Source organism: Fusarium vanettenii, assembly GCF_000151355.1.
Source record: "Fusarium vanettenii 77-13-4 chromosome 5 genomic scaffold NECHAsca_61_chr5_1_0, whole genome shotgun sequence".
In the NCBI taxonomy this organism is placed as follows: Eukaryota; Fungi; Ascomycota; class Sordariomycetes; order Hypocreales; family Nectriaceae; genus Fusarium; species Fusarium vanettenii.
Window position 1 is genome coordinate 56,924 of NW_003315828.1, and position 26,524 is coordinate 83,447.

Here is a 26,524-nt window from a genome sequence, read left to right on the forward strand (position 1 = left end):
TCAAGGTGCCCAGCTTTCCCTGTCCACGCACATCACTGCAGAGCTTTTGTGGCCGAATTGTCCGCCGGCAACGGTGCAAGAGTAAGAATATAAAGGTGATCGGGTAATTCATAGTCATTCTGGCTTCCTACATCACCCAACAAGTTCCTCTGGCACCTCCACAACTTTGTCCCTCAAATAATCAGCAAAACCCTTCCCGAACGCGTCCAACCTGGTCGAGCTGCTAACGCCACGGCCTAGAATGCCATAAATCACAAAATGCACCGCAAAAATGTGCCCAAACTCAACCCGTTCCATGGTGTAGCTGTCATCCGCATCGTCACCAAGAAGGCGCCACATCTGTTGCCGCGAGAGATATGTCCGCAGCCAGTCCCACTGACGCTGAGTGCGTACAAATACTCCCACGTTAAGGTTGCCACCCTTGTCACCGGATCGTGCAAGTGCCACATCTCCGAGTTTGATCTTTCTCTTCGGGCCAGTGAACGTGACCGGAGAGACCGTATCGTAGCTGTCTCGCTTGGAGAGGGGATCAAAAACAGATGGGGTCCCGGCATCGATTGGGGGATGAATAGACGAGGAGACAGCGTCGTTGACGAATGTGACTGTCTCTCGAATGGCCGACTGCTCCCAAATAGCAGGGTAGTAGGCGAGAAAAGGCTTTGGAAACGCGGTACGCATGTCCAGAGAACAGTGAAATCCTGATTTTCAACAATTAGCATTCTTGACACATGAATGACCGAGTCTGCCATGCGGTACATGGGAGTCTTACCATGGAAGTGTTTAAGTGAGATGTCCGAGATAGCTTTAGGAATCAACATGAGTGACTTTGAATCCTTGCCCTGCGCTATTATTCGTATGTACATAGTGCTGCTATCTTGCGTACGGGGGTTATCAGCCGGCACTCCCACGCTTTAATCTTGAGGTCAGCACTTTTCACATCCACTCGCATACAAAGAGCTTACCGTTGGAACTCAAGTACATCCATGTTGTTGGCTTGGTCCCCAAGTTGAAGCCGTACCTGCTTCTCGAGCAAGTCACATTTCGCTTCCCAGTCATATCCAGCTGTGTTCAGTAGCAGCTGAGACTCGTAGCCACCCTTGTAGAAGATGGCCACTTTTGTTGATGGAGGCGGAGGCAGGCCTCGGATCCCACTAACATGGACCCTATAAAAGACGTTAGCAATCGCGAAACTCGGATGTCATGTGCATCAATCACCGGAATCCTGGCGTGTGACTTACCGGTCGGGCCCAATTTGCTTGACAGTGACTTCATCAAGGACAGCCTTCGAGTCACTATGAAGATAGACGTTCCCTTGAAGCTCGTAGAGAAGCTGACACTTTACCGTGTCTTCGTCTACACACCCACCTGTGCCAGGGTGCTTTGTTATCACGCAAGATCCATCTGCGTCCACTTCGGCAACGGGGAATCCTGGATGGGTGAAGTTCTGCCAACCGCCATACTTGGCATCGGTAAAACCAGCATAGTTCCCTCCAGTCACGTATGCCGAGCATTCAATCAGATGGCCCGCAACTAACGCGCCGGCCAGCTGGTCGAAATCCGTGTCACTCCATGACCACCAGTACCACGCGGCAGCGATGACGGGGGAGGCATCAGACACTCGGCCTGCAATGACAATGTCAGCACCTTTCTTGAATGCGGCAACAATTCCGCGGGCGCCTAAGTAGGCGTTGGCTGACACGATTGTGTCGGGACTCATGTCAGCGGGAAGTGTCGTTTCCGGCCCACGCTGAACGCCGTCGCCCACCGAGTCGAGATGTGGCAACGGGGAAGATTCTACAACTTGTATGCGCTGACGAACTTCAAGGAGGACATCATCACCAGAGATATACGCCACGGTCAAGGTGGCATTTCTCTCCTTCACCAAATCGGCGACAGCCTCGGCCAATCCTTTTGGGTTAAGGGCGCCTCCGTTGAGGGCAACTTTGATTCTCTTCGTATTGATCACATCCAAAGTCATTTTCAAGCCTTCCAAGGCAGAGGTTTCGTATCCAGGATGTTTCCCATTGGCAAAAGCTTCTGCGTTTGCCGCTAGGTTGACCTCTGTCCATCATATTCAGCTTTGTCCTGTCCGCAGACCAATGTGCTTACCAGCAAGGTAGTCGCCGGTGATAAAGTCGATATCTCCAAGGGTTGCTTGTTTCAGCATCTCCTCCGCAGGGTCACCTGTATAACAGCGTCAGAACCTGCTATCGCATGCATAGTAGAAGATCAGGTGCCCAGACCGCAGTAACCAGAACAATTTGCAATGCGAGCGGGTCGCTTGCCCAGCTCTCCTTGCCTCCAAGACGTCATGATGTTGATTTAGTCTTGACTTGTTCTTGTTCTTCCCTTATTTTCTTTCAAGGGTCATTCAGTAATAAGTCGCCTTGGGTAATTCAAGATGCCAAGTGCCGAGACCAAATAACTGCATGAGTAGCTAGGATGGAGTTTGGCGATAGATTCCCAACCGTTTTTATGACAACCCCATCCCACAATATCGGATCATCCAGAGGCAGCATTCATAGCGCGGAATGGGGAGTATCATCCACACCCTTTCGTGATCGGCATCGCATAGTGTTTTTCTCACGGTGCTGAAGTTTCTGCCAAAGTATCTGACTCAGAAAAATCTGACATGTACGTTGATGCGTCGCCAAACAAGCTACTCATCCCCAGAATCATTCCCTTTTTGTTCATTCGTGTCGATGACGCAAAAAAATAAAACTATTCTAGATTTTCCGTGGGTAAAAAGTTGTGCTGTTGGTACCAAACCGAAGCCTACGCCTTGCGACCAAGAACCATGGACAACTACTCTATACAGAAAGAAAGTGCACGCATCTTGCACGACAGTCTTCTGCGTGACGAGCGGCTCGCTTTGCCTCCTTCCTTCACCGAGAGCGCGGAGAAGATAACTTTCATTGGTGACCCGACGCCATTCATCCCCACGCCTTGCAAGATCACCGAATCTGCCTCCTCCTTGACTGCTCTCCTAGCGGCAGCGGCCAGTGCTGTGGCCGCTGACCGTTATGGCATTGGGTACCAAAAGATCGAAGTCAACACGTGAGTCATTAATTGTTTCATCAAGTTGAGTAAGGGGGTATATGATCTAGGTAGACTAACTAGGAATAGGGATCTTGCGTCTATCTTCTTGGAATCTGTTCTCCTCCCAGCGGTCAACGGCAACTCGTTCCTTGAGCACCCGCAGATTATGTCCGAGGTGAAGAAGGGAGACTTGTATGACCTGAACCTACCTATCCATGTCGCAGCCACGAATGTCTATAAGACGAAAGATGGCCGTTTTTATCACCTTCACGGATCCATGAACCCTGGGCCGACAATGAGTATGCTTGACGTTGAAAAGCAAGACGTCACTAGAGACGAGGCCATTCAGATCTACGCAGAGAAAGTGGCACAGTATGACGCAAAGTTTCTCGAAGACAAAGCCAACGATGAACTCCGGCAAGCCGGCGTGACCTGCCTCACCCCTGACGAGTTCTTCGCCTCCGACCACGGCAAGATCATCAGCGCAGAACCCTTGTGGAACAAGACAAGCGTACCCGCGCCGCGCAGTATCTGGCCAGCCCCTGACCATGAAGCCTTTAAGCCTCTATCGGGTATTCGTGTCATCGACTTCTCGCGAGTTATTGCGGCCCCGGTCATCTCTAAGCTATTGGCTGTCTTGGGCGCGGAGGTGATCAAGGTAACCAACGAAAACCTTCCTGACCTGTCCGCTCTGTGGGTCGACCTCAGCACCGGCAAGAAAGACGCAAACATTGATATGAAGACTATCGAAGGCAAATCTACTTTCGCGAAACTCGTCGAGGGGGCCGATGTTCTTATCGATGGGTACCGACCAGGCGCATTGGCACGGCTTGGTTTCGATTCAGACAGCTTGCGCAAGATCAATCCGACTCTAATCTACGCCCGAGAAAACTGCTACGGGTTCAAAGGTCCTCTGGCTCATCGATCCGGGTGGCAGCAAATCAGCGATTGTCTAGTGGGCATCTCGTGGCTTCAAGGCCAGTTCATGGGGTTGGACGAGCCTGTTGTTCCATTGCTACGTAAGTATCCAAACAATTTTGGTCCCTCAAGCAAGTAGCTCACAGTGTTTCCAGCAAATTCGGATTACCAGGTCGGCCTAGTTGGCGCTATCGCCATTTTACAGGCATTGTTAGAGCGCACTCAACAAGACGCAACATACGACATTGATGTCAGCTTGACGCAGTATAACATCTGGTATTACAGACTCGGGCAGTACAACGAGATGCAGTGCAAGGAGCTTTTGTCTCGTAACAAAGGTTTCCATGTCAGGCATTTTGATGAGATGCAGACCTTGCTTGTCAAAACCCATGCAGCTATCAAAAAGGTCCGGCCGGACATTTTTCAACACCCAGAATACTTTTGGAAGATGTCTGGAAGGGAATGGGGTACCGAGGATGACATCTATGTTCTAGCTCCGGCGTTCAAGCTCGAGAAGTCATGTCTAGAATATGTGACCCCATCTGGGTCGCGTGGAAGGTCGAGACCTGAGTGGTAGACTTGACTGGCCTAGCGGTTCCGAGATTGCGATACAAAGAGAGTGAACCACATCATAGCATGAGAATGAAAGGAGATGAATATCGCATATTATACCCAAGTGTAGATGACTGTCTAAGCGTGTGAGAAAAACAAAGGTTCGTCCACGCTGCTTTAACGCTGGACTATGCCACCATTGTGAATCTCGGTAAATTGATCATGTAACAGTTTTGAACCATGCTGGTATTAAAACCTAGTGAATTGCACCAGGTAGCTTAGAATAACACTGCATGGCTATTGGTACCCGTTGTCACTATAGCACAACAAGATGGCAATTCAAACTACGCGAATGTAACATGGGCTGAACACCAGCACCCTCTCATGCATTCCCCAACTAGTTTCATGTGAATTACGAAATATTTCTCCAAATTCCTTTTCCACTAGGTACACCCGAGCTGTTGACGGAGTCTACAAAGAGTTCGAGTCCGAGCCTTTCTCCGGAAGCTAAAAGTAGCCCGTCTTGGCGCTCGAGGTGTGTCAGAAATTTCTCTGTCAGAATTATCTCCCCTTTTAGCTGACCCACTCACTCACTACCTGGCATGGTGTGCTGAACCAGTGCATGCAACATCAGAGCGGGTGTTTATTCCCGCCTACAAGATGTTGCTCGAAGTGAGAGGAAGCGTGGGATCATGTGCCTAATTCCACCTGCTCTTTCTTGTTATGGCTTGCTGTGCAGTAGCCGCTTACGTCGTTTTTCGGTTTCTTAGAGCATACGAGAAATTGCTCGGCTCCCTCAAACCACCCCATGATGCCTCCAAAATTAACCATGCGGAGAGATCGGTATTCGAAACCAGGGCAAGAACCTCACCAAAAGAACTCCAGGTCCATGTCTTCAGTTTAGATGGCCTCACATGTGGTTCTTGTGTCACAGCCCTTCGTACCACCATCGAGGAAGTTCCTGGTGTTCTTCAGGCGTCTGTATCCCTCGCCTTGCTCCGAGCTCGAGTCACAACCACTGCGGCAGTGACACAGACGGCCATCATAAACGCGATTCGGTCTGCAGGTTATGGCGCCGATCCGGCCCCTGTGTCTAACTCTCATGACTGGGCCAACCTTCTGTCCTCGATCCAGGCGCCTTTGGACAACAGGAGACGCAATGTTCTGGCTTGGCGACGTGTCTTCGCTGCCTCCGCCCTGGCGTCGCTGGCAATCCCTTTGATTCATTGTGTATCCAGCATGTTGGAACTTGGTTCTGATCCCTTTATTGATCTCGCCCTATGTGTAGCCGTCGCTGTCAGCCTTGTGGCCAGTTCTGGCATCCACATTGCGTCAGCGCGTGCAATGTGGCACCTGCGTAAACCCGATATGTCGACACTTGGCTCGCTCGGTATCCTGCTCTCACTGACGCAGGGGGTTTCTCGCGCTTGGGCGGTTAATCAGTCCGGCACCTACCAATTTTACCATCCTGCCTTGGATTCTATCCCGATCCTGTCTACTTGCGTCCTGGGCAGTCGGCTACTTAAGACTGTCTTGACTCAGCGCAGCCTTGACTTCGGCTCGCCCCTAGCGAACCTGATTTCAGCTACGGCAACAGTATGTCGTGATGCTACCGGGGAGGATCCCATTACCGAGCCCATCGACATGGTCTCGCCCGGTGATTTTGTTGTCGTCGACCAGGGACAGCACATACCTGCCGATGGCGTTGTGGTCAGCCGTGACTCAGCTCTTATCACCGAAGCTTGGCTTAACGGTTCAAACTTACCGCGAACGGTTCGTCTTGGAGATGCTGTGTTCGCTGGGTGCCGTGTCGAGCACGGAACCTTGGTTGTTTCAGTCAAATCCTGTGGTCTCTCCACACGGCTAGGTGCAATGATGGAATCTGTCGTTTCTGGGGAACTCAAACCCCACGAATCGCCTCTGGACAATACAGTACAGTACTTCACTACAGCCGTCATTGTCTTCGCGGCTGCCGCGTGTGCAGCACAAAGCTACTCTCTACCCGAAGGCAGCTTGGCAGAGATTCTTGGCCGAGCCTCAAGCATCATGTTGGCTGCATGCCCTTGTGCCTTGAGCTTGAGTGTTCCTACCTGCAAGTTGCTAGCGACAGGTTTGTAGACACCAGTAAAACCGTTGAGTCAAATGTGTAACTAACGCTTTGAAACAGTGAGAGCATCAAAGGCCGGTGTCCGACTAGTTACCACGTACAAACGATTCAAGGATGTGGCAGGCGTCCGAACACTCCTCTTCGACAAGACTGGAACACTCACACACGGCGAGCTACACGTCCGATACGTTTCCTTTGCACCATTTCCGTCACTACAGAGCACTCTCATCTGGAGAGCCATCTGGGAACTGGAAAAAGATGTTCAGCATCCAGTGGCGCAAGCTATAGTCCGCGAGAGCCTTCGACAGATGGACAGTCTGGGTGCCCCGCCGCCCACAGAAACAACTTCAGACGTGGTGGTATCTGAAGTGTTACATGAGCTGGGTCGTGGGGTTCGGGGCACTGTGACCTCGTCGAGTAAATGGCACCTAGCTATCGGGAGTCGCAAGTTCATCGAAACATTGGGTGCCCACGTTGACTTTGCCGGCATCCCTGTGGATTTGAGGTGCGCCGTCACCACTCCAGTTGTTGTGGCCATCAACGGAACGCAAGCCGGTGTACTTGTCTTCGAGGATGCGATTAGATCTGAGGCCGTTCCGACCATTAAGGAGCTGAAGAAGATGGGCATCAACATCGGAATGATCACGGGCGACAATGCTGCCTCCGCAACTGCCGTGTCACGGCAAGTGGGCATAGACGCCGACATGGTTTTCGCCAACTCGCTACCGCAGGACAAGGCAGATGTTGTTGCCCGATTTCGTCGTCACGGGCCAGTATTAGTCGTTGGGGACAACCTCAATGATCTTCCGTGTTTCATGTCAGCATCTTTCAGCGTCTGCATTCCTGGCCAAGAGATGGCTTTTGGAAATTTTGATGCTGCAGATGCGACTCTAACTCCATTCACATCAAGAGACCGCAAGCCAGATCCGGAGTTATTAAGGCGTATTCCATTTCTGGTCTACCTGTCACGCCGCACTGTCGGAGTTGTTTCGCAGAACATGTGGTGGGCTGCAGCTTACAACGCACTCTCGCTCCTTTGGGCTTCAGGAGTTATTGGATCTACAAAGCCTCTGTCTTCGTGAGTCATATGCTGTTGAGTCCAATTTCTTCTGAATACTTGCTAACTCATCAAATACAGTGTTTGGTTTAGCCTCGGCATGGGCTTCAGTAGCGCCGTTGTTCTCTTGAATAGTTCAAGAATTGGAAGGAAAACCAAGACTTTAGCATTCTCTGACTAGATCTAGTTCAATTGTTCAGTCTTTACTTTAATATTATATATGTTTAACGTCCACTGTTGACCATATATGTGCGAGTCATGCGTGTCTCGCAATCTTGTTCATGGACGTGTCAATAATTGTACCATGGAGTCCCTATTCGGGGTGATGAATTCATGACAGTTTCAAAACCTTACACCGCACAGCCAGAATCTGTGAACGTACTAGGTTTGTGCAACCGATAGTAGCTATAGACGGTCTAATGGTAAAAGATGAGCATCCTGCATAGATACTAGTAGAAGTAGATGTCCTTCTGTACATCTAGCTAACACCATTTACTTGTGATACCAAAATAGCTGCTATACCCTTTTATCGCAGATCCTCCGACTTTAGCTATATGTACACTTTCCAACATTCTCTACTGCCCCTTCAGAGGATCGTGTGGCTTTAGCTCTGTAAAGGCACTGGATGAAAGGTCTTGCATGTAGACTCGCAACCAGTCAGGCAACACACGAACCCAAGGAGAAGCAGAAGCGGTCGCGGGAACCAAAACATTCCTAGCATTCCCTCCGTAGAGAATTCTCGTGATCCTGTCCGCGAGATAACCCGTCGTCATGCTCGACATGCCCGGCACAGACTTGATGCCTGTGAACATGTTGGTCTGGACGTGACTAGGCGATATACAGGAGACGCGCACGGCAGTGGCTTTGTGAACGTGCTTGATCTCGCTATGAACGCCTTCATATATGGTGATGGCGGCTGCCTTGCTGGCCGAGTAGTCGGTTGCACCCGCGGTCGCCATATGTCCGGTTTGCGAAGCCACGATGAGGAGATGTCCATGATTTCGAGCCACCAGGGCAGGGAGAAAAGTCTTAATAGTCCATATGAGGCCTATCGTGTTGACTCCAAAGGTGCTGGCGAGTAGGGTTTGGGTCAGTCGAGCCATCAAACTCAGAATCGGGGGTACAAACAGCTCAATGTCTCGTTTAGTGGCTGCGAGAACCGGCTTTCCACGACACACACCAGCATTTGCGACTATAACGGTGGGATCTCCGACTTGTCTAGTTGGTGGTCAACTCGAGTACCCCCATGGGGCGTGATGGCCGAGACTTACTCTCTGATCTTTCCAGCAACAATCTGAAGTTGCTCGTAGTTTGTCAAGTCACACTTGTAATAGTGAACATTGGAGGCTATATACATTGTCAGTGAGCTTGAAACGGTAATGTAGATGCTTCTGTTAGGCCGACTCACGAGCCTTGTATGTCAAGGGTAGAACATCCACCACAACAATCTTGGTACCCCTTTTCGCGAGTTGCTGCACGGTTGCGCCGCCGATGCCACCAGAACCACCAGTGACGAGAATGATTTCTTTCTTCCAGTCAAAGGACGCCTTGGTGCCGTGGTTAAGGGCACGTTGAGTCAGGTATTTGTTGACAGCATACACGAAGCCAAGTCCAGAGACAACGAGACCAGGAACAACCCAATGTTCTAGATTGTAGTCATGAATTACAGTCTCGGCCTTGGACACCAGAGACGCGAAATTTGTGCTTGCTTGCGACATAGTGATGTAACGGAGGATGATCAGAATGAGTAAGATGAACAACAGGTTTTTGCAACATTGTGACACGCCACGGCCTGTTAAAGCTAAGTTAAAGAAGCAAGAACTCGAACTCAATGCAACTAGCAGCATCCCTCTTTGCTAGGTGATGTCATTGGGGTTGGAACACGCTGTTCGTGCGTTTGATCTACACATGTCAGATATTCCTGACACACCTTTTTTGGACGCCTTTGTGCGCAGAGCATTAAACCCCCCTCCATCAGTAAACGATGACAAGGAAACATCATAACTAACCAGTCTTCTGATCAGTCTACGGCCAGGGCGATGAACCGGCTCAAGGCAAGTTCAATGAGCTTTGGCATGGGTTGCAACACGACCGAGAGTAATGGACACGAAAGCCATGACCTGATCAGTTTCCAGCCGGCTCATTGTAGGCATCCAAAGAGAAGCGCTATCTGAACTATAATCCCAACAGTCGCAGAAGTTAGGTCTTGCAAGGCTGTGAACTACTTCGGATTAGCTTGAGTAAACACCTTTTCAGGGCGAACCCATCATGGTGAGTCTGGTGTAGCAAACGGATCGAGTCCACACGCAATAAGCTTACAAGGGTGATCTACGCGAATCGTTGTAGGAACGAAAAAGATCTTTCGGTATTTCAGAAGGTCACCGAGAACTTCATGTATAAAGTTTTAACATGGAGCAGTAGTAAATCTAGCAGCCAATCTCTATACAAGATGCGTAATCATCGACTCAACCCACGAGATATCCACGACAAAGCTGCCTCCACATAGTTCCAGCGATACAGGGCCACTGCCACGACTAGAGTAGAAATGCTTGCCTTGGCCCATCGGTTGGAGCTCCCAACGGTTTGATCTTCCATAGACTCGTCTCGACGGAAGCCCAGATGATTCTTGACCGTAACCTTGCCTTTGTTGCCAATGTCATAGGGAGGATACCGGGCTCCAGTCAGTCTATGTAGCCAGGATGGAATTTCCACAATCGTTCTCTGATGTGTGAAAGCCATGAAGCCGTGTTTTCCGTGATAGTATCCCATCCCCGACTCTCCAACGCCACCAAACGGTGCCCCGGGCACGGCGTAGTGCATCAGTACATCGTTGATGGTGACACCACCCGAGTTAGTATTGTCAAGAACTATAGGATGTGTCAGTCAAAGGAGATGATACTAGACTTTGTGTTCTCACCGTATTCGACTTCAGACCGCTCGTTACTAAACATATAAATGGCCAAAGGGTGGGGTAGGCTGTACACAGAGGTTAGCACTAACTACAGGTGAGTACAAACAAATCACGGCATCTACTTGCCTTTTAATGCTTCTAACTGCATCCTTGTATGTTCCTCTGATGACCGGGCAGATGGGGCCGAACAGCTCCTCACTGAGCAACGAATCTAGGGAAGTATCAAAGTCAGTACCTGCATGAGTTCTGCAACCAGGTTTGGTCTTGCAAGGAATTGTAAAACCGTCACTCACCTTTCATATCAACGCCAGTCACGACTGCCGGGCTCATTATACTGTTTTCCTGATCCACTTTGTCCTGGTGCACGTTGCCCTTTGAGTCACCCAGAAGCTTGGCCAGGCGGTCAAAGTTTCGCCTGTTGACAATCTTGCACATGTGCCCCGAAGTTGAGAATTTGTTGGTCCAGTAGACGAGTCTTTGTACAAAGGCTTCATGAATTTCGGGGTCCACAAAGACGTGGTTTACCGAAAGGCAGATCTGTCCAGCGTTGAGAAACTTGGCCCAGGCGATGCACTTGGCCGCAAGGTCGACATCAGCCTTGCTCGTCACGATGGCAGGACCTTGGCCTCCCAACTCTAGTACAGTTGGCGTGAGATGCTTCGCAGCAGCAGCTGAAACGTATCTAGCCACCTTACTAGAGCCGGTGAAGAAGATGTGATTAAACTTGAGTTCAAGAAGACCTGTCGTTTCTTGGGGTCCCCCAGTAACCAGGCGAATAGCCTCAGGATCAAGATATTGGGTGACCAAATCGGCCATGAGGTCCTGGGACGCAACCGAAAGCTCCGATGGCTTGATCAATACACAGCAACCAGCCGCAATAGCAGCGATTACGGGCTGCAGTGTCAGGAGAAAGGGAAAGTTCCAAGCCCCAATGACCAAGACCACGCCAAGCGGTTCCTTGCGAACGCGCGCTTTCCCAAGCCTCCCCAGGATGAATCCTGCCGACGTAACAGGTTCATCGGCCACCCACTCTTCGAGGTGCTCCAGGTGCTCCAGGATATCGGTTTTGAGTCCAAGGAGGTCGGATGTGAGGCTTTCCATTTCATGTCTCCTGAGATCGGCAGCAAGGGCTTCGGTGATGGCTCGTTGGTTGTCTTCCAGCATCCACCAAAACTGCTTGAGCTGCCACTTTCTCCATCGGAGTGACTTTGTCTTTCCAGTCGAGAACGTGTCGGTCAATTGTGCGTGAGCGTTTTTGCACTCTTGGAGAGAAGCGTAGGGTCTTGTTGTGGACGATGTAGTCATCTCGAAACGGTGGCGATTTCAGGCGGCACGAGGTGAACAGGGGGGAAAGGTTAATCGGAGTGAAAGAACGGATGGGATACAGCAAGGCTCGTGAGATTATGATGAAACTCATAGCATGTTGGTCTGGCACTGGTCATGGGGCTCCCCAGCCAAGCCCCTCAATCATTGTCATGTTTTTCTGACTCGACAAACTTCCATCCACCCTGGTCTCCCCCGCGCGGGGTGGGATCTACCTGATTGAAACTTTCGGGATTCTTTGTCAGATTCGGATGTGATTTTCAACTGGGAGTGTCGGTAAGAACATGGTGGTTCGTGGCAAAGACTTGTTTGTCACGCTGAGGGTGCGTTAGATAAGATCTGGTCAGAGCCCCACAGATCCTTTTATTGGATTTCACACGGAACCTCTACTATCTTTTTACCATCGAGACGTTTGACATCTCCTAGATTCCGCAATGACTATCAAGTCAACTCCAACTCCCAAGGATGCCAGAGTGGTGGGGCCAACAGGTACGTTGAGTAGATCAAATCACACCTCTTCCTAACTTGAACCCATCCTAGGATCTTATGTCCGGGAGTTGATTCCCCCTAATGTTGGCACTGGGCCACATCGCAAGAATGTCCAGGCTGTGACACTTGCTGTTTGGACTACAGCAGCTTGCTTTGGTACAGCTCTCTTTTACCAGCCCTGGCTCAACATTGCGTCAAACTATAGAGCCGCAGCCATTGGGCTTGTCTTCCCTGGCGCAGGATACCTCGCCAGTGCCAATCCTTTGGGCTACATACTTCTTGTTCTTACTTTGGCCGCTGTTCCTCCGGCCCTATTCGCAGTCAGTTATAGCCACTTGACTATGTCCTTTCGCGGTGTTTGTATGCTGATTTTGACCATAAAAAGTGGTTTGGCGCTGGCGCCATTATCTTCCCCATCCTCGTTTGGGGGCTCTCTATCCTGGGGGCATACGCTGTTACGTCTGATACCGTCTGGGAGTCAGCAGGCCTCTATTCCTTTGGCGGTCTTGTAGCGGCTTTTGCGTATGCGAATCGGTCTGCAAGTGCTGAACGGATAAGAGGCTTAAAGACACGCGAAGCTAGAAATGTCATCATTCCACAGCAACTCGCTCGGATGGACGAAGCTGCTGCCAGAGAGTCAAAGCCAGAAGAGGATGAAGAACTTGACTTGGATGCTCTTCGAAAGCTTCAGTTTCTCTTTGATCAGGCCTTTCAGGATCTAGACGACTGGTCTGGTTTCACCGTTATTGACCAGTTCCAGACGTCAGCCCTACGATATCAGATCTACCAGATGATGTACATCCTTGGGCTTTACCAGGCAGTGTATGCCCCAAATTTCCATGGATACGTTTCAGAGGCCTTTCGGAGAGTCATTGAAAGGTCTCTGACGAAAAAAGTCCTCGAGTTCTGGAAGTGGGAACGTCTAGCTGGAAAGTTTTCCCTGGATTGGGACCCAGTTCAACACGACAACATCATGGTCACAGGCTTCCTCCTTCATGGTGTCATGCTTTACACGGCCAACACTGGCGATTATCGATATACTCAGCCTGGAAGCCTCAACTTTCACGTCACCGACAACCGATGCTACAAGTACAGCGTTCATGATCTGCAAGAGTCTTTGGTTAGACAGTGGTCGTCGAGTCCCTACTTCCTCATCCCCTGCGAGCCAAACTGGATCTACGTCATGTGCAATCTCCAGGGAATGACTGGCGCTGTTCTTTACGACCGAGTCTTTGGAACCAAAGCGACGCAGATGCTTCTCCCTTCGTTCGAGGAATCACTCAACACCAACTTCACCGAGACTAGTGGCAGCGTCTTAACTATCCGTTCCGAACTCACCGGCTTCGCCATTCCTGGTATTGCTGGTGTCGCTGGAGATCTGGCCGTCGTTATGATGGGCTCTGGGCCTCTGCGCAACCTCTCTCGCCGACTCTGGGCCGTCGTCCGAGAGGAAAATGTGATTTTCGATGAGGAGAACAAAGAGCTTTCCATGACGGGTCTGGTAGGTGCCGACAATATCGATACCGGAAACTACACATCAAGCCCCAACGCCGTGTTCTCGCAAGTAGCCATTGGTGCAGCTGAGTATGGTGAGGAGGCGCTCAAGTCGGCTGCGATCGAGAAGCTCGAGAAGGAGTGGGGGCTCCTCACCACTTCAACGGGATCCAAGTCATTCGATCTCACCAAATGTTCAACTCTCATGAACTACGCGGTCTTGACAGCGACTCTACTTCGCCCCGGAGCCTACAACCGCATGGTCCAAAAGGTTCGCTCGTCTGACTAGTCCATCCACCAGAAGCTAACATTTAACTTTGCAGGGACCATCGGAGACAGCTTTGAACGGCCCAATTCTGTCTGAAGTTCCATATCCTGGTGTCCTCGTTGCGAAGGCGCGGTCTCATACATCCAAAGACTTGGAGCTTGTCCTTTATCCCTCGGCAGACGACGGAGTCTTTAAGCTGGGTATTTCTCGATTGGAGTCTGGAGGACAGTATGAATGCCAGGGGAAGACGGTCACGGCGGATGGAGAGGGCAACTTGACATTCTCTGCCACAATCAGTGGCCGAACGAGGTTACATATCCGCTCTGTCTAAGAAAGCTGTTACTGCGCTCGGTTCGGTGTGACTTTAAGACGTTCTATGGTCGGACTGTAAGCCCTGCATTAGATATTACAAGTAAGGCCACGCCAGTATTTCATCGTGGAGACGTGCTTATATGTGGTACTTTCTACGTCATCTCCGTCGATCTTGACGATACTTACAGGCTCTTGCTCGCCTTTCCCCCTTGAGAACGTTCCGAGAGAATGTACCATGCACTAAGCCCGTATTTTTGCAACCCTAGTGGGACTTCTAAAAGTACCGAGCGAGCTAATATTCATGGGTGATTCTGTTCTCTATTATTCTGGCTAATGAGTACTTTCAAGGACGCCACCAAGTTCATAAAAGTACTACGGACCAACATGCGGAATCGAGATGCATTCAAGGGGTGGTCAGACAGCCATTCTTAGTCATGCTTGCATGAAATAAATAAAACCCCTCACATGTCAGCTTCCTGCGCCTGATTTCCAAACACCAAAGATTCACAATGACTTCGGTCCAAGACAGTCCTGAGGGCGATCAGCTACTGGAGACTCTATGGCGGGAGCCTGGTAGAGCAAATTTGCGATGTCTGTTGTGTCAAGAGCCCTTCGCCGACGATGCTCTCATTCGTACGTTCCGCGTTGAGCCCCCAGGCAACCACAGTTCCGGCTATAGCACCCTGTTGCCCACTCACAAGGGCGATATCCTCTTTTTCGATCGGCATATGAGTTGCGTGGTAGAGCACCAAGTCAGGTTCTCGGCAGTATCTCATGTCTGGGACTCCAACATCTCCAACGTGCAGCAACAACGGCGGAGAATGCCACAGACCCCAGTGGCTGCACGTAACGTCTTAGATATCTCGACAAAGATCTACTCCGGCATTGCAGAGGCCAAGGATACGGCTAGGGAACTATGGCTTGACTACCTAAGCGTGCCCCAGTGGTCTGATGCCCTGAAGAGCAGCATTATTCGCATCATGCATAAGCTCTTCACAACGGCTGAGACAACGATCATCTACTTGGGCGATGTCGACTCAGACGTGGTCAAACAGCTGTACAGAAAGGAAAGGTCGCCAGAACGCCTTGCTGCCGTCATCTCGGTGTGCAACTCGCAATACTTCAAACGTGTTTGGACCGCTATGGAGTTCATCAGAAGCGGGTGTGTCAGAATGATGACAAGCGATTGTACATACCTCGATGATCTGGACGACCCTGCGTTCTTCAATCGACTGTATGGCGTCTGGAACGAGGAGCTGAGGCATCATGCTCAGGCCCAACATTTGGAAGCGAAAGTGCAGATGGGCAAGAATGGCAAGAATGGCAAAAATCAGGTTCCATGGAGTCTTGGCTCACTGAGAGAGGCAAAAGCCTTGAAGAGAGTCAACTTTGCAATGGGATCTACACTCCTCAGCAAGAGGGGATGCCGAGACCAGATGGACTACCTGCATGCCCTGAGAGGAATAGTCCCTGTGAGCTCAGCGACTCCAATGACCTCCGACTTTAAGACGGAATTCTACCAGGTCGCCTGGGAGTGCTTAAAGGCCGGAGACTTGTCTCCGTTGTTCATAACACCGTTTATGGAGATGGGCGATCCCAGAGGCCCTGGCCATTGGTCCGATTTTGCCTTTTCCGATGTCTTCACTTGGTCATTAGGAGAGGAAATGCATGCCCCGGTTCTTGGCGGAGAAATCCGGTTCAATGACATCGGCCAGCTTCTTTCTATGAATCTCCAGGAGATAGGCGTGGTGTCAGTAGTTCGGCAGCCTAGAGAACTGACCAAGCATGATCTCTTGCTCATCTTCTCATATGCGGCCAAGACGGCTCTGGAATTCGACGGACCAGACGTCAAAGACTTTGTTGCTGCCATGCAAAGGACACATGGAGCGGTGCCATCGATCGTCATGAAAAACTTGGAGGCCAGAAAAGAGGTACAGCGTATCCAAAAAGCCCTGACGAGGAACTTCAACAAACCGGCCCTGCCACGCTGGCCGATACAGGGCGAAGACGATGTAAAGTGGCTCGCAGAGGCCTTGTCGCTCTCACAGATTCGATCCGGGGGCACGCAGAGCATCCTAGCTGAGAACTCTAGTGGTTATGGCACCATGCACTGCGCGCCGTACGATTACACGGTGGGCATCACCTGCATGGGCTGCTACAGAATCTTTGCGCACAAAGTCGCCAGTTTTGTGCAGCCGACAGAGCTACGATTTGCAAGGGCCTATCGTATCCCCCAACTTCATTACCGCTTCTCGCACAAAAATGGGCTTGCTTTGCTGGTTCAGAGGGAGAAAATCGTTGGGCGCATGATGTGGGCTACGCCAGCTTGTGCGTGTACAAGGTCAGAGGCGGTGACACTGAGAATGCCCAAGTTCTTTTTACCAAAGTCATTTTACAACAAGTGACTATGTAGCTAAATTTGCCACCGTCTGATACAAGTAAACAACGCTTCCGCCAATCTCATTTTTTTTCTAATTCCGTACGCCATGCTTAAGCTCCTGCTACCTACAATGCCATAAAATAACTTCATTAATCATGTCAGCACCAAGTTGGAGACACTGGCCAGTGTCTGAACATGGTTTCAACTGCTGTTGACCACTCCATCTCAAAAAACATAGCCAATTGATCTATTTCCTCTTTTGTCGGCGTCTTATCTCCCCACATCTCAGGCTTGGCCGATTCAAGAGCTGCGAAGAACGGTATAAGCCCATCCTCTTTGATCTTGGTAAGGCATAGCCATGCCATGTTCCAGCTGCGGTTGCTTAGCGGATCATTAATGACACGAACATACGAGGTCGTGATAATCTCGCCACTAAATGGGAAGTTGGGTGTCAGCCCGTGGAGGTCAATGAGAAGTTGGTGACTGTCCACATAGTTGGCCCAAGCGGCCGTCATTGGTACTTGAAAGGCGCGAGCATCAGACTCTGATGTGCAGAAGGCGGCGATTCTCTCTATGCGGACAAGTTCGTTGAGTGTTCTGATGCGATGGGTCATGAGAGAGTCGATCAGGTCGGGAATTGGCGTCTAGGAGGGTCAGATTTCGTTTAGATAGAGGATGGCGCACTGCTGGAGAAGCTCACTGATGAACGGCTGTGCGTGCTAGGATAGGAAGAGGACAGTAGCGACATGGTAAGAGCAGAGATGGTACAACACCACTAGCAACCAGGTCCTTACTCCGTAGACGTACAGAGTATGCTGAACGGGGTATAGATCACAACGCTAATCCCAAGAGATACCGGGTTGCAGACAGGGTAGAGGACTGATGAAGAAAACGATATGCTTGATATGGCAGAGCAAACAGGTGGTAAAGGTGGATGACAGAGGCGGTTGATATAGAAATAGCAACTTAGTCAGGGAGAAGGCAAAGATGATTGACGGAGATGAGAGTCTTCTGGAACAGGACTTAAGCATAAATAATGCGAGAATCCGAGACCGAAAACCAACCCTTGATGACGGGTGGGTACCTTCTCGGTCAAACAATGCCCAAAATAAGGCAAACCATGGCTTTACGAGTTAGTTCCAGGACCGCCAAGCCTTACAAGAGTCACGGATGTGGAGCTCAACTTGCTCAATGACATGCAAAAGTGCTAGGGGAAGAATGACGCCGTGGGTGGCAAGTGGCCCGAAAGGCTTGGGTCTGGTTTAGCATCACACGATTTAAGCGGGCAGGGCTGAGCTTCGGGTAATTTTGGTGGGTTACTCTAGTTAGGCGTTGTTTCGGCATGCCCGAGTCTCTTCAGCAGTAGTATCAAATTGGTTCAGGATGAGGAATGACAACACCAACGGTGCATCAGCATGCACATCAGCAATCGGTAAGTAACACGGCATTTGTAGTTGTTGACACTTCAGAGCCAAAACATCCTCAGACTGTGCCTGATCAACAACAAAACCACTCTTCGTTCTCGCAACGCCAAGACCCCGAAGCCGTCGTTCGTCGTCCGCCGGCTCCGGCTCCGACACTAATAAAAGTTTATGTCTATGCTCCCGGACACCGAGAAGTTGCGAGCACCGAGTCATCCAATCATGTCTAGTATAGACGTCACCCCTGACCCACTTCACGTGAGCCCCTTTCCAGGACTTTTAACCACCGGATTCGCAGTTTCTCGGGTTCCGGAAGATGCTCAGCCATCACCCTGACAGGCTGACCCTGAATGTGCCGTGCCGTACATCACTTCAGCTGCAACCATGGACGCCGACGAATCATACGCAGACTCTGATTTTGAGCCGCAGGATCAATCATCCCAGCGGCCATTAGCGTCTTCCCGAAACAGCCACCGGCTTGCCGTCAGTCTTGCCGTACCTCCCGAGATGAAGAACGTGGACCACTAACCGACATTTCTAACAGTGCACAATTTGCAGAGAGAAAAAGGTACCGAATCATATGGCAATAATCGATATTTCAGCTTCCTAAATATTGACCATATCAGATTGCCTGCGATCGACTTGACCCTTGCTCAAATTGCATCAAAAAGGGTTGGAATTGCGAGTTTCCATCGCGTCAAAGGTCTACCGTTAAGGGACAGCGCATTCATATCACCTCTGTGTAGTAAGCATGAACCTGTATCGATGAATAGTATGGCAAAACCTCTCTCCTAACTGTAACTACCTCAGCGAGAACAAGATTAGCAATATCGAGAAGCAACTGCAGCATGTAATTGGCATCCTCGAGCCATATGTTTCAGCCTCGTCAGCCAGCGCAGCATCGGCCTCTGAGTCGCCCAAACGCAAGAGACCCTGCATAGTCAACGAAGGAGAGAGATCTCAACCCGGTCCCCGTTTTAATGCGGCATTTCCCCTTACACCATCAACAAACACCACGTCAACACCTTTGTCTGCTTTTGAGGGCGACTCATCGCTGGCTGCTCATACAGCCATGGCCAACAGCTTACTTGAGACAGCAGTAAGTTCGTCGTCCTTGCAGCCTCGGATGGCTGAGGGGATGGAGAACTTGCGCCAACTGATCAGCGTCAATGGTGAAATACCCGATGCTTATGGGATGGCATCTTCGCACAACCCAAGACTCGGTTTGACTCCCATGTTACCCCAGGGCGAGATGTCTATGCCTCCGATTCAGACTGTCTTGAAGGTCCTAGACTTGATGAAAGGTGAGTGTCACTGTGCTGTTCTGACTTTTCAAGGGCTTAATCTAACGTAGACCAACCTAGGGAATCCTCGTTTTGAGTCAATGGGCTTCCACATGTTCTTGTCAGCCACCAAGTTCATGGGGTATCTAAACAGGGTGTATACACCAGGAGAAGTGTCAACACTTGCTGATTTTATCATCGTAAACGGAGCGCTTATCGATGTGTTCCTGCGAAGCATTCTACTCACCGACGACATTGACATGAGAAGAGATTTTCAGCAGCAAATGAACCTCTGCGAGGGAAACCTCGAGAATGCGTTATCCAAACTTCCTGTTCACATGCCGCACACGATAGACCACATCACAGCTCTGACCTTTGCTGTAAGTGCCTCAAGTCTCGACTGCCAGGAACTATGCTGACGCACCAGCTCACAGGTATATCACGCAATCAGATCATCCCAAACCTCCCTTGCCTGGAGTTTAGTGACTACGGCCATACATATGAGTATTACTGCCGGTTTTCACCGCGCATCATCGGCCAAGAATGAGTCCAAGCAAGAGACTAATCAGAAAGCATGGCTCTTTTGGTCACTTTACAGTGTTGAGAAGGGTCTCTCCCTACGACTTGGCCGACCCTCGTCCATCTTGGATTACGACATCACAGTACCACTGCCGCAACACGAAGACCCAGAAATCACCGCATACACGTCAACCTTCATCCGGTGGATTAGGTTGTCCATTGTCCAGGGCAAGATCTACAAGATGCTGTATAGCCCTGCGGCACTAGCTGAGACCCCAGAAAGAAGAGCAACTTGGGCCCGTTCGCTTGTTGAGGAAACGAAAAAGATTTACAAGCAAGTAGACGAAGCAAGTGTAGGTCAATTTGAACGTCCCTTCATAATGCTGGAGGAAACTGTGATCTAACCTGAAATAGACTCAAACGAGCAACAACAGATGGAAGACAGTATCAGGAAACGAGACGGAGCTTTCCTTCTTCTCAGAAAACGTCCTGTTCTATTCCACTTTAACTCTTATACTGAAGTCCCTTCCTCCAGATGAGGGTTCAACACATCATTTTGCATCAGAATGTATCACGACGGCAAGGATCGCTCTTCAGAAGCATCAAGATTACTGCAAGGCTCTAGGGCCCGATAGTGGTAGACACATCGACGTTTATGTCAACTGGTGAGACCCATTCTTATTCTTAGACTGCAACCTGTTACTTGTTTGCTGACTGTTTTTAAGGACGATTCTGTATAACCCATTCGTCCCTTTCATCGCCATATTCTGTCACGTGATAGAATCGGGAGACGTGCAAGATCTCAATCGACTACAGGCATTCGTTGCCTCTTTAGAATCTGCACGCATGTACTCGCAGGCCACAGCAAACATCCACCGCCAGTTTCAAGCTCTGTACAATATCGCGCAGCAGTTCACAGAGATACGGACATCGAACGAGCTTCTCAACGACGAGGCCATCACTGAGTTTGACGAGTATATACAGGCATTGGGTATTTTCCCATCTCGAATGACATATAATGATAGTCTCGGACTTCTACCCAGCGCTGAAGCGGATGACATGGAACTCAATGGCTGGGGCTGGTCTCAGGGTAAATAAAATTGATTTGTTGTATTTTTTTATCATATTTGGTTTGGCGGACCAATATCAACAGATTCTCTCATATTAGGTTGACAAGGTTGACGGCAAGAACAGCTCAAACTTATTGGAAGGGTTCAGTCAAAACTGGCCTGGTCGAGGATAGAGAGGAATGTACATTGTCAAGGAGTATTAGATCTGGTGCAAGAACAAAAGGTCGAGCTGTACATGTCACAAAATCCATAGGCAGTGAGATTGGCAGGTTGATATAGCACGGACTTCAATTAGCTCTAAGAGTAAATAATATACAAAGCAAGAAAGATGAAACTAGCAAAGATGTGGAGTCCACATGACTATGGGAGCCGGGGAATGTATCCAACTGCTTAGCAAGAAGCTCCAGTAGGGACTCCCTTGCACTTGTCGGAGGTCTTGCCACCAGTGACCTTGTTGCCAGTCCAGGTCCAGTTCTTGCAGCTGGCGCAGAGAATGTAAATGTCAGTGCCGCTAGACTTGACAGTGCCGGTGACCTTGTTGATGGTGACGTCGGTGATGGGAACACCAGCGCTTGGAACACCCTTGGGGGAACCGTTGTCGTAATCCTGCTCAATGACGATGCCGTACTTGGCAATGTTCTGGAGAGTGATGGTGTCATACTTGACATCGGAAACAGAGCCGGTGGCACCGTAAACAGTCTTGATGCGGACACCGTTGTCAGAGTTGGCAATGACCGAGTTGAGGATGCGGACAGTCTTGACAACATTGTCGGAGCGGCCACCGACGGAACCGATGGACAGACCATGGCCACCGCTGCAGTTACCTCCAGTGAAGGTGATGTTGGTACCAGAGTTGATGGCGAGGCAGTCGTCCTGGTTCTTGACAACAGCACCAGAGATGTAAACACCGGTGGAGGAGCCGACGTCGAAAGCATCAGTGTTGTGGCCACCCTGGGTGTCGCCAAGAGAGTTGTCCATGTGAACACCATAGACGCCAAGGTTGGTGACGCCGTTGATGCTGAAGGCCTGAACAGGGGTGTTCAGGACGTTGAGGTTCTTGATGTTGGAGTTCTTGAGGGAGTGGGCGCTGAAGAACTTGGGCTTGGTCTTGCCGCCGTTGCTTCCCTTGGTATCCCACCAGCGCTGACCCTGGCAGTCAATGGAGTGACCGGAGGCTCCCTCGATCAGGAGGTTGTTTCCGGTAAAGGCAATGAGAGGGCCCTCCCATTCCTTGTAGCCAAAGGTGGTCTTGCCCTGGAAGATGACCTGGAGGAGTCCTGTTAGCAGAGAAGAGTATTGGCTGGGGAGCAATCACGAACATGAGTGCCATCCTTGAGCTTGGTCAAGTCAAGAGTAGTTCCCGCAGGGACAGCAATGTTGTTGAGAATGATGGTCGAGCAGCTAGCCTTGCCCTTGATAGCAGAGGCGGCATCAGTGAAAGTGCAGCCAGCGCGAGCTTCCAGAGCCGTAGGGAGGGCAAGAGCCGACGCGGCAAAGCCAGCGAGCATGAACAGAGGAGAAATCATTGTGGATAGCTGGCTATCGAGTTTGAATGAACGAATATACAAAGAATGAATGAGTGAAGTAAGTGTTGAGAAGGAATGAATGTATGAGCTGTGAAGTTGGATAGACTATGCCAAGTGAGCGAAGGCTTGGCACTTTATAGACAACACAAGCCATGAAACAAACATTCGAGACCGTATAGAGAAGGTTCATAGCATATGCCGTTCTGCCGGAATTGTCACTCGTGTCCAACTGTTTCGCCGGGGTATGTGTCTGGAATAGGAAACGTCGGGCCGTTCGGCACCAGCCCGGTGATGGTCGTGCCGTTGTCAAGGATCCACCCTTGCCCTGAATTTCGGCTCCATCAACACAAGCTTTCAGCTCCGGCTTGGTTCAGCTCCACCGTTATTGGTGGCCTATATTTTTCCATACTCATGGTGAGTTTCACCTTTGGCCCAGACGTTTAAAATCCACGGGAAACCGGCACAACGACATTGAAATATGTGCTCTAGACTGGTCTTTGTTTGCGTCTGACCGTCTTGTAAATGAGGCGGCTCAGTAATCATCATCGTGGTGCTCGTACGGGTTAGACTTTAAGAACCTCCTTTTGAAAGGTGCCCCTTAATCGTTGACCTATTTCTCCGTCTGCGAGGCGGTCAACCACCACGCGTCGTCATTGCCACAAGTCTTGAACATGATTTTTGCAAATGAACTTATAACCTGTTACCGAATGCATCATGACCAATTCGTAGCATTTTTTTGTGACGGTTTTCATAGCGTCTACAACGCCTCTGAAAGCCCAACGCCCGACGGAGCTACGGCCAGGCGCATCTAAAATACTCTAAATATGAAGCTTCTTTTAGTGAAGTTTATTCAATTCTTAGCGTCACGCGCCATTCTGTAGACTACATCTCTCTTAATTTGAGTGGGTTGGCAACTGAGTGGTATGCTGCCTTGAATATGGTTGTTCGCCATAAGCGGATGGTATCAAGTTATTCAAGATCAATCCCACAAAAAACATGTGATGAACCAGAACCAAGGTCTCCTAATATCGATTCCTAATCTCAAAATAAAGATCCCGGGAAGGGTTGCACGCAGCACATACAATGATCAGTTAGGACGGAGATGATTAAAGACAATTGCAGTTACCCAGGGTGCAGAGGCTTGCATTTTCAACTTGGCAAATAGCCATCTAAGACATAGGCAGTCAAACATCTTCGGTTACAGGTTTTGACGCAAGTGCTTAAGCCACTTCATACAAGTCACTATTGCCAAACTTCACATGCAAAGTCTCTCGACCGTGACAAGTGAGGGCAGACATCGCCTACCTCCACGTGGTGTCTTTCAAGCTGTCTGACTATCTTCTGGGTCAGTTATACCATCAAGGGTATCTTTCGAGAATAAACTGTAAGTTGTGCTTCTGGAAGTGGCGAGCCTTGTCTTGTAATCACTTTTCTAGGCTTTGATACTATTGAGAACGACATCATGCACCACTACATATCCATAATACTCCACTCCTCGACTTGGATGGCGAGATTGAGCTTAAATCTACGCCATGCAGGGATCCCTCATATACGAGAAGAGCTATTCTACCTCGAAACGCAAACTTCTGAGGATCTCCCTGGCTCAAAGACAACCAAAGCATAACGACCTATGAGTTTCATGTCGGATCAACTTTCCTTACCAATGGGAGCCTTCTGGTTGCAGTATCCAACGACCATCTAGGCACATCCTATGATCTTACGGCAACTTACATTCCGTTGATCCACCCTGCAAATACCACGAGTCAGAAACCCTCACTAAGACTAATCAATCCGCTTTCTAGGTACTCTCACGGGATTAGCCTCGTGTTTCGAGGGAAGGGGGATCACATTTCACGAGAAATCCGACGACCCTCTATGGTCCGTCCACATCAAGGTTAAATATCGCAACGGCACTATTGCTAGTGTTAATCTCAATGAGGCAGCAGTGATGTATGAAATGGATAGCAAACTCAACGTCCTTGGCTGCGATGAGCGGATCCAGATCTGCCACAAGTCCACCAACCGATGTTTGCCATGGTCAGGCCTAGGGCCGCGATTTAAAGCGATCGACTGCGATGACCGGGCTGCCGATAATAATCAGACGGCATTAGACATCGATATTCCTTTGACGATAGTGACACCATTTCTTTTCAGATCATCTATCCCAGACAGCATTGCTGGGCGGGGTGGTTCCTCAGCTTTACGAGCCTCGAGAACTTTGCAAGAGGGGGTACAATGGCGCCTTGAACCAGATGAATGGAAGACAGAACACCTACTGGTTTGCCTTGGGAATGGCGCGACTGCAACTGGATATAGGTATACAAGACGATCGAGAAGCATGAGGATGAGCGCAATGAACATGTGGGCCGATTTGCCCAGTGGTTGGACGCAAAAATATGTTTTGCGGGATGATCAAATTCAGGTCTCCAAGCCACACATCTCTGAGTTTTGTTGGAGTTTTGATGGTTGTGGTGGTTTCTTCAGTGTTCATTATTTTGAGCTTCTTTAAGGTCTTTGTTGATCTAATGCCTGTCAAGTGGCGCGGGAACCGAGTTCTTCTATGGGTATCATCGGAAAATCTTGCATTGCTTGAAGGCAAGCAGGGGCTGGAAAATGAGACCTCAGCCGGGGGGAAGGCCAAAGCGCAGGGGCAATGATGGAGCTGTGTCAGTGTTGTCGAGTCTCAAGGTGGCTTTACATAGGGTTAAGTGCGCAGACTCGTAATCGAAGGCCAACGCAATGGATGTCTTGAGAATGAATCCATCTTATCGGGAAGAGGGGTGATTGCCGAAACAGATACTTACGCTACATCAAAATCAGCTAGTAACATAGGTACCTTCGGCGCTTGGACAAGGGCCTCGAATCTAAGAAGGGTAGCTAGCTATCTTATCGATAACGATAACGAGAATGACGCATCCCAGCAACTCAAAAGGACTGTACCTACCCTTGAGCTGAAGAAACAGCCACGAGAATTCCCTATGGTGACACGAAGGAGTACGGGATGATGCAGGTCATACAATAATTGAATCATCTTTATTTCAACTTCATTCGGTCTACTGAAAAGCTATTATTATGCAACCATAGACTTCCTGACCTTTTGGCAATAAATCACCACTCATCTTATATAATTTCAATGCGACTGATGGACAACACTTGCTTGACTGCGCGGCGGGCGACCAAGTCCAAATACAGTTAGTGGCACAAACTACCTTCCAAGACATACGGCACTAACACTTGTCCTCCAGAGATAGCAGTATGTCTGATAATACCCTAGCGGCTCACGGGTACCGCCTTCGGCGGCATAAAATATGCGTCTTTCGTCTGCAGCAACTAGCCTCGATGATGCACGCGCACAAGTCCAAATGCGACCAATTCTCCGACGAACTGTACACGTAGCCTATCCCGTTGACCCTGTAGACGCTGACGCTTTGCCCACGGTCATCAGATGAAACAAGATGGATAAGATTGCATCGTGGCCTGATGGTCGAAACATGTTTGATCCTACCGCCACGATAATTTAAGCTTACTCTCTTGGGCTCAAAGAAAATTCCACGTTGGTTCGCCGAATGCCCAAAATGGTCATGCTTGAGCGCCAACTGGACGAGAATAGCAGTCCTCGATTTGGGCGCTTTGTTGATGGCATCCACCTGACTGACTCCACCAAGTTCATTGTCCTGAGCGCCGGATGGTAATTGGACCTTGCGGGGAGTTTTGCCTCGCTGACGGGAGGGTCTTTCAGCTGTTTCTGCCGACTGCCAAGAACCAGATGGGGCTGCAGCGCTTACGGGAGGCGGAGGCTCGGGATAGCCGTCTGTTGGTTCTCCAAAATGCGTGCCTCTCTTCGCTGTTAGAGTT

General features: G+C 49.9%; 10 protein-coding genes across 10 annotated transcripts; 5 read left to right on the forward strand and 5 right to left on the reverse strand.

The window, feature by feature from the left end:
• Positions 1-132: 132 nt before the first annotated feature.
• On the reverse strand, positions 133-2,313 carry NECHADRAFT_39739 (uncharacterized protein; the record flags this gene model as incomplete). Its single annotated transcript, XM_003040591.1, has 6 exons — positions 133-698; positions 770-909; positions 963-1,190; positions 1,239-2,061; positions 2,110-2,184; positions 2,244-2,313. The coding sequence occupies 6 exons, from the start codon at positions 2,311-2,313 to the stop codon at positions 133-135; spliced, it is 1,902 nt and encodes a 633-aa protein (XP_003040637.1).
• Positions 2,314-2,797: 484 nt separating this feature from the next.
• NECHADRAFT_93162 (uncharacterized protein) lies at positions 2,798-4,534 on the forward strand (the record flags this gene model as incomplete). The annotated part of the gene is made up of 3 exons (XM_003040561.1): positions 2,798-3,057; positions 3,127-4,058; positions 4,113-4,534. 3 exons carry the CDS (start codon positions 2,798-2,800, stop codon positions 4,532-4,534), a joined length of 1,614 nt encoding a protein of 537 aa, XP_003040607.1.
• A 698-nt stretch (positions 4,535-5,232) lies between these two features.
• NECHADRAFT_79779 (uncharacterized protein) lies at positions 5,233-7,854 on the forward strand (the record flags this gene model as incomplete). Its single annotated transcript, XM_003040562.1, has 3 exons — positions 5,233-6,619; positions 6,677-7,694; positions 7,755-7,854. The coding sequence occupies 3 exons, from the start codon at positions 5,233-5,235 to the stop codon at positions 7,852-7,854; spliced, it is 2,505 nt and encodes an 834-aa protein (XP_003040608.1).
• A 394-nt stretch (positions 7,855-8,248) lies between these two features.
• NECHADRAFT_39692 (uncharacterized protein) lies at positions 8,249-9,391 on the reverse strand (the record flags this gene model as incomplete). The annotated part of the gene is made up of 4 exons (XM_003040592.1): positions 8,249-8,744; positions 8,802-8,891; positions 8,945-9,020; positions 9,082-9,391. 4 exons carry the CDS (start codon positions 9,389-9,391, stop codon positions 8,249-8,251), a joined length of 972 nt encoding a protein of 323 aa, XP_003040638.1.
• Positions 9,392-10,113: 722 nt separating this feature from the next.
• NECHADRAFT_93164 (uncharacterized protein) lies at positions 10,114-11,889 on the reverse strand (the record flags this gene model as incomplete). The annotated part of the gene is made up of 6 exons (XM_003040593.1): positions 10,114-10,221; positions 10,254-10,540; positions 10,591-10,616; positions 10,656-10,672; positions 10,707-10,795; positions 10,878-11,889. The coding sequence occupies 6 exons, from the start codon at positions 11,887-11,889 to the stop codon at positions 10,114-10,116; spliced, it is 1,539 nt and encodes a 512-aa protein (XP_003040639.1).
• Positions 11,890-12,341: 452 nt separating this feature from the next.
• NECHADRAFT_79782 (uncharacterized protein) lies at positions 12,342-14,489 on the forward strand (the record flags this gene model as incomplete). Its single annotated transcript, XM_003040563.1, has 4 exons — positions 12,342-12,396; positions 12,448-12,716; positions 12,782-14,161; positions 14,214-14,489. The coding sequence occupies 4 exons, from the start codon at positions 12,342-12,344 to the stop codon at positions 14,487-14,489; spliced, it is 1,980 nt and encodes a 659-aa protein (XP_003040609.1).
• A 490-nt stretch (positions 14,490-14,979) lies between these two features.
• Positions 14,980-16,903, forward strand: NECHADRAFT_79783 (uncharacterized protein; the record flags this gene model as incomplete). Its single annotated transcript, XM_003040564.1, has 2 exons — positions 14,980-16,798; positions 16,884-16,903. The coding sequence occupies 2 exons, from the start codon at positions 14,980-14,982 to the stop codon at positions 16,901-16,903; spliced, it is 1,839 nt and encodes a 612-aa protein (XP_003040610.1).
• Positions 16,904-17,008: 105 nt separating this feature from the next.
• On the reverse strand, positions 17,009-17,598 carry NECHADRAFT_79784 (uncharacterized protein; the record flags this gene model as incomplete). Its single annotated transcript, XM_003040594.1, has 2 exons — positions 17,009-17,494; positions 17,551-17,598. The coding sequence occupies 2 exons, from the start codon at positions 17,596-17,598 to the stop codon at positions 17,009-17,011; spliced, it is 534 nt and encodes a 177-aa protein (XP_003040640.1).
• A 1,296-nt stretch (positions 17,599-18,894) lies between these two features.
• On the forward strand, positions 18,895-21,171 carry NECHADRAFT_39663 (uncharacterized protein; the record flags this gene model as incomplete). Its single annotated transcript, XM_003040565.1, has 6 exons — positions 18,895-19,016; positions 19,082-19,575; positions 19,636-19,934; positions 19,989-20,430; positions 20,519-20,738; positions 20,799-21,171. Coding segments are annotated over 6 exons (1,950 nt in total), but the record flags the coding sequence as incomplete, so codon positions are not given.
• A 362-nt stretch (positions 21,172-21,533) lies between these two features.
• NECHADRAFT_39724 (glycoside hydrolase family 28) lies at positions 21,534-22,669 on the reverse strand (the record flags this gene model as incomplete). The annotated part of the gene is made up of 2 exons (XM_003040595.1): positions 21,534-22,409; positions 22,463-22,669. 2 exons carry the CDS (start codon positions 22,667-22,669, stop codon positions 21,534-21,536), a joined length of 1,083 nt encoding a protein of 360 aa, XP_003040641.1.
• Between the last annotated feature and the right edge of the window lie 3,855 nt (positions 22,670-26,524).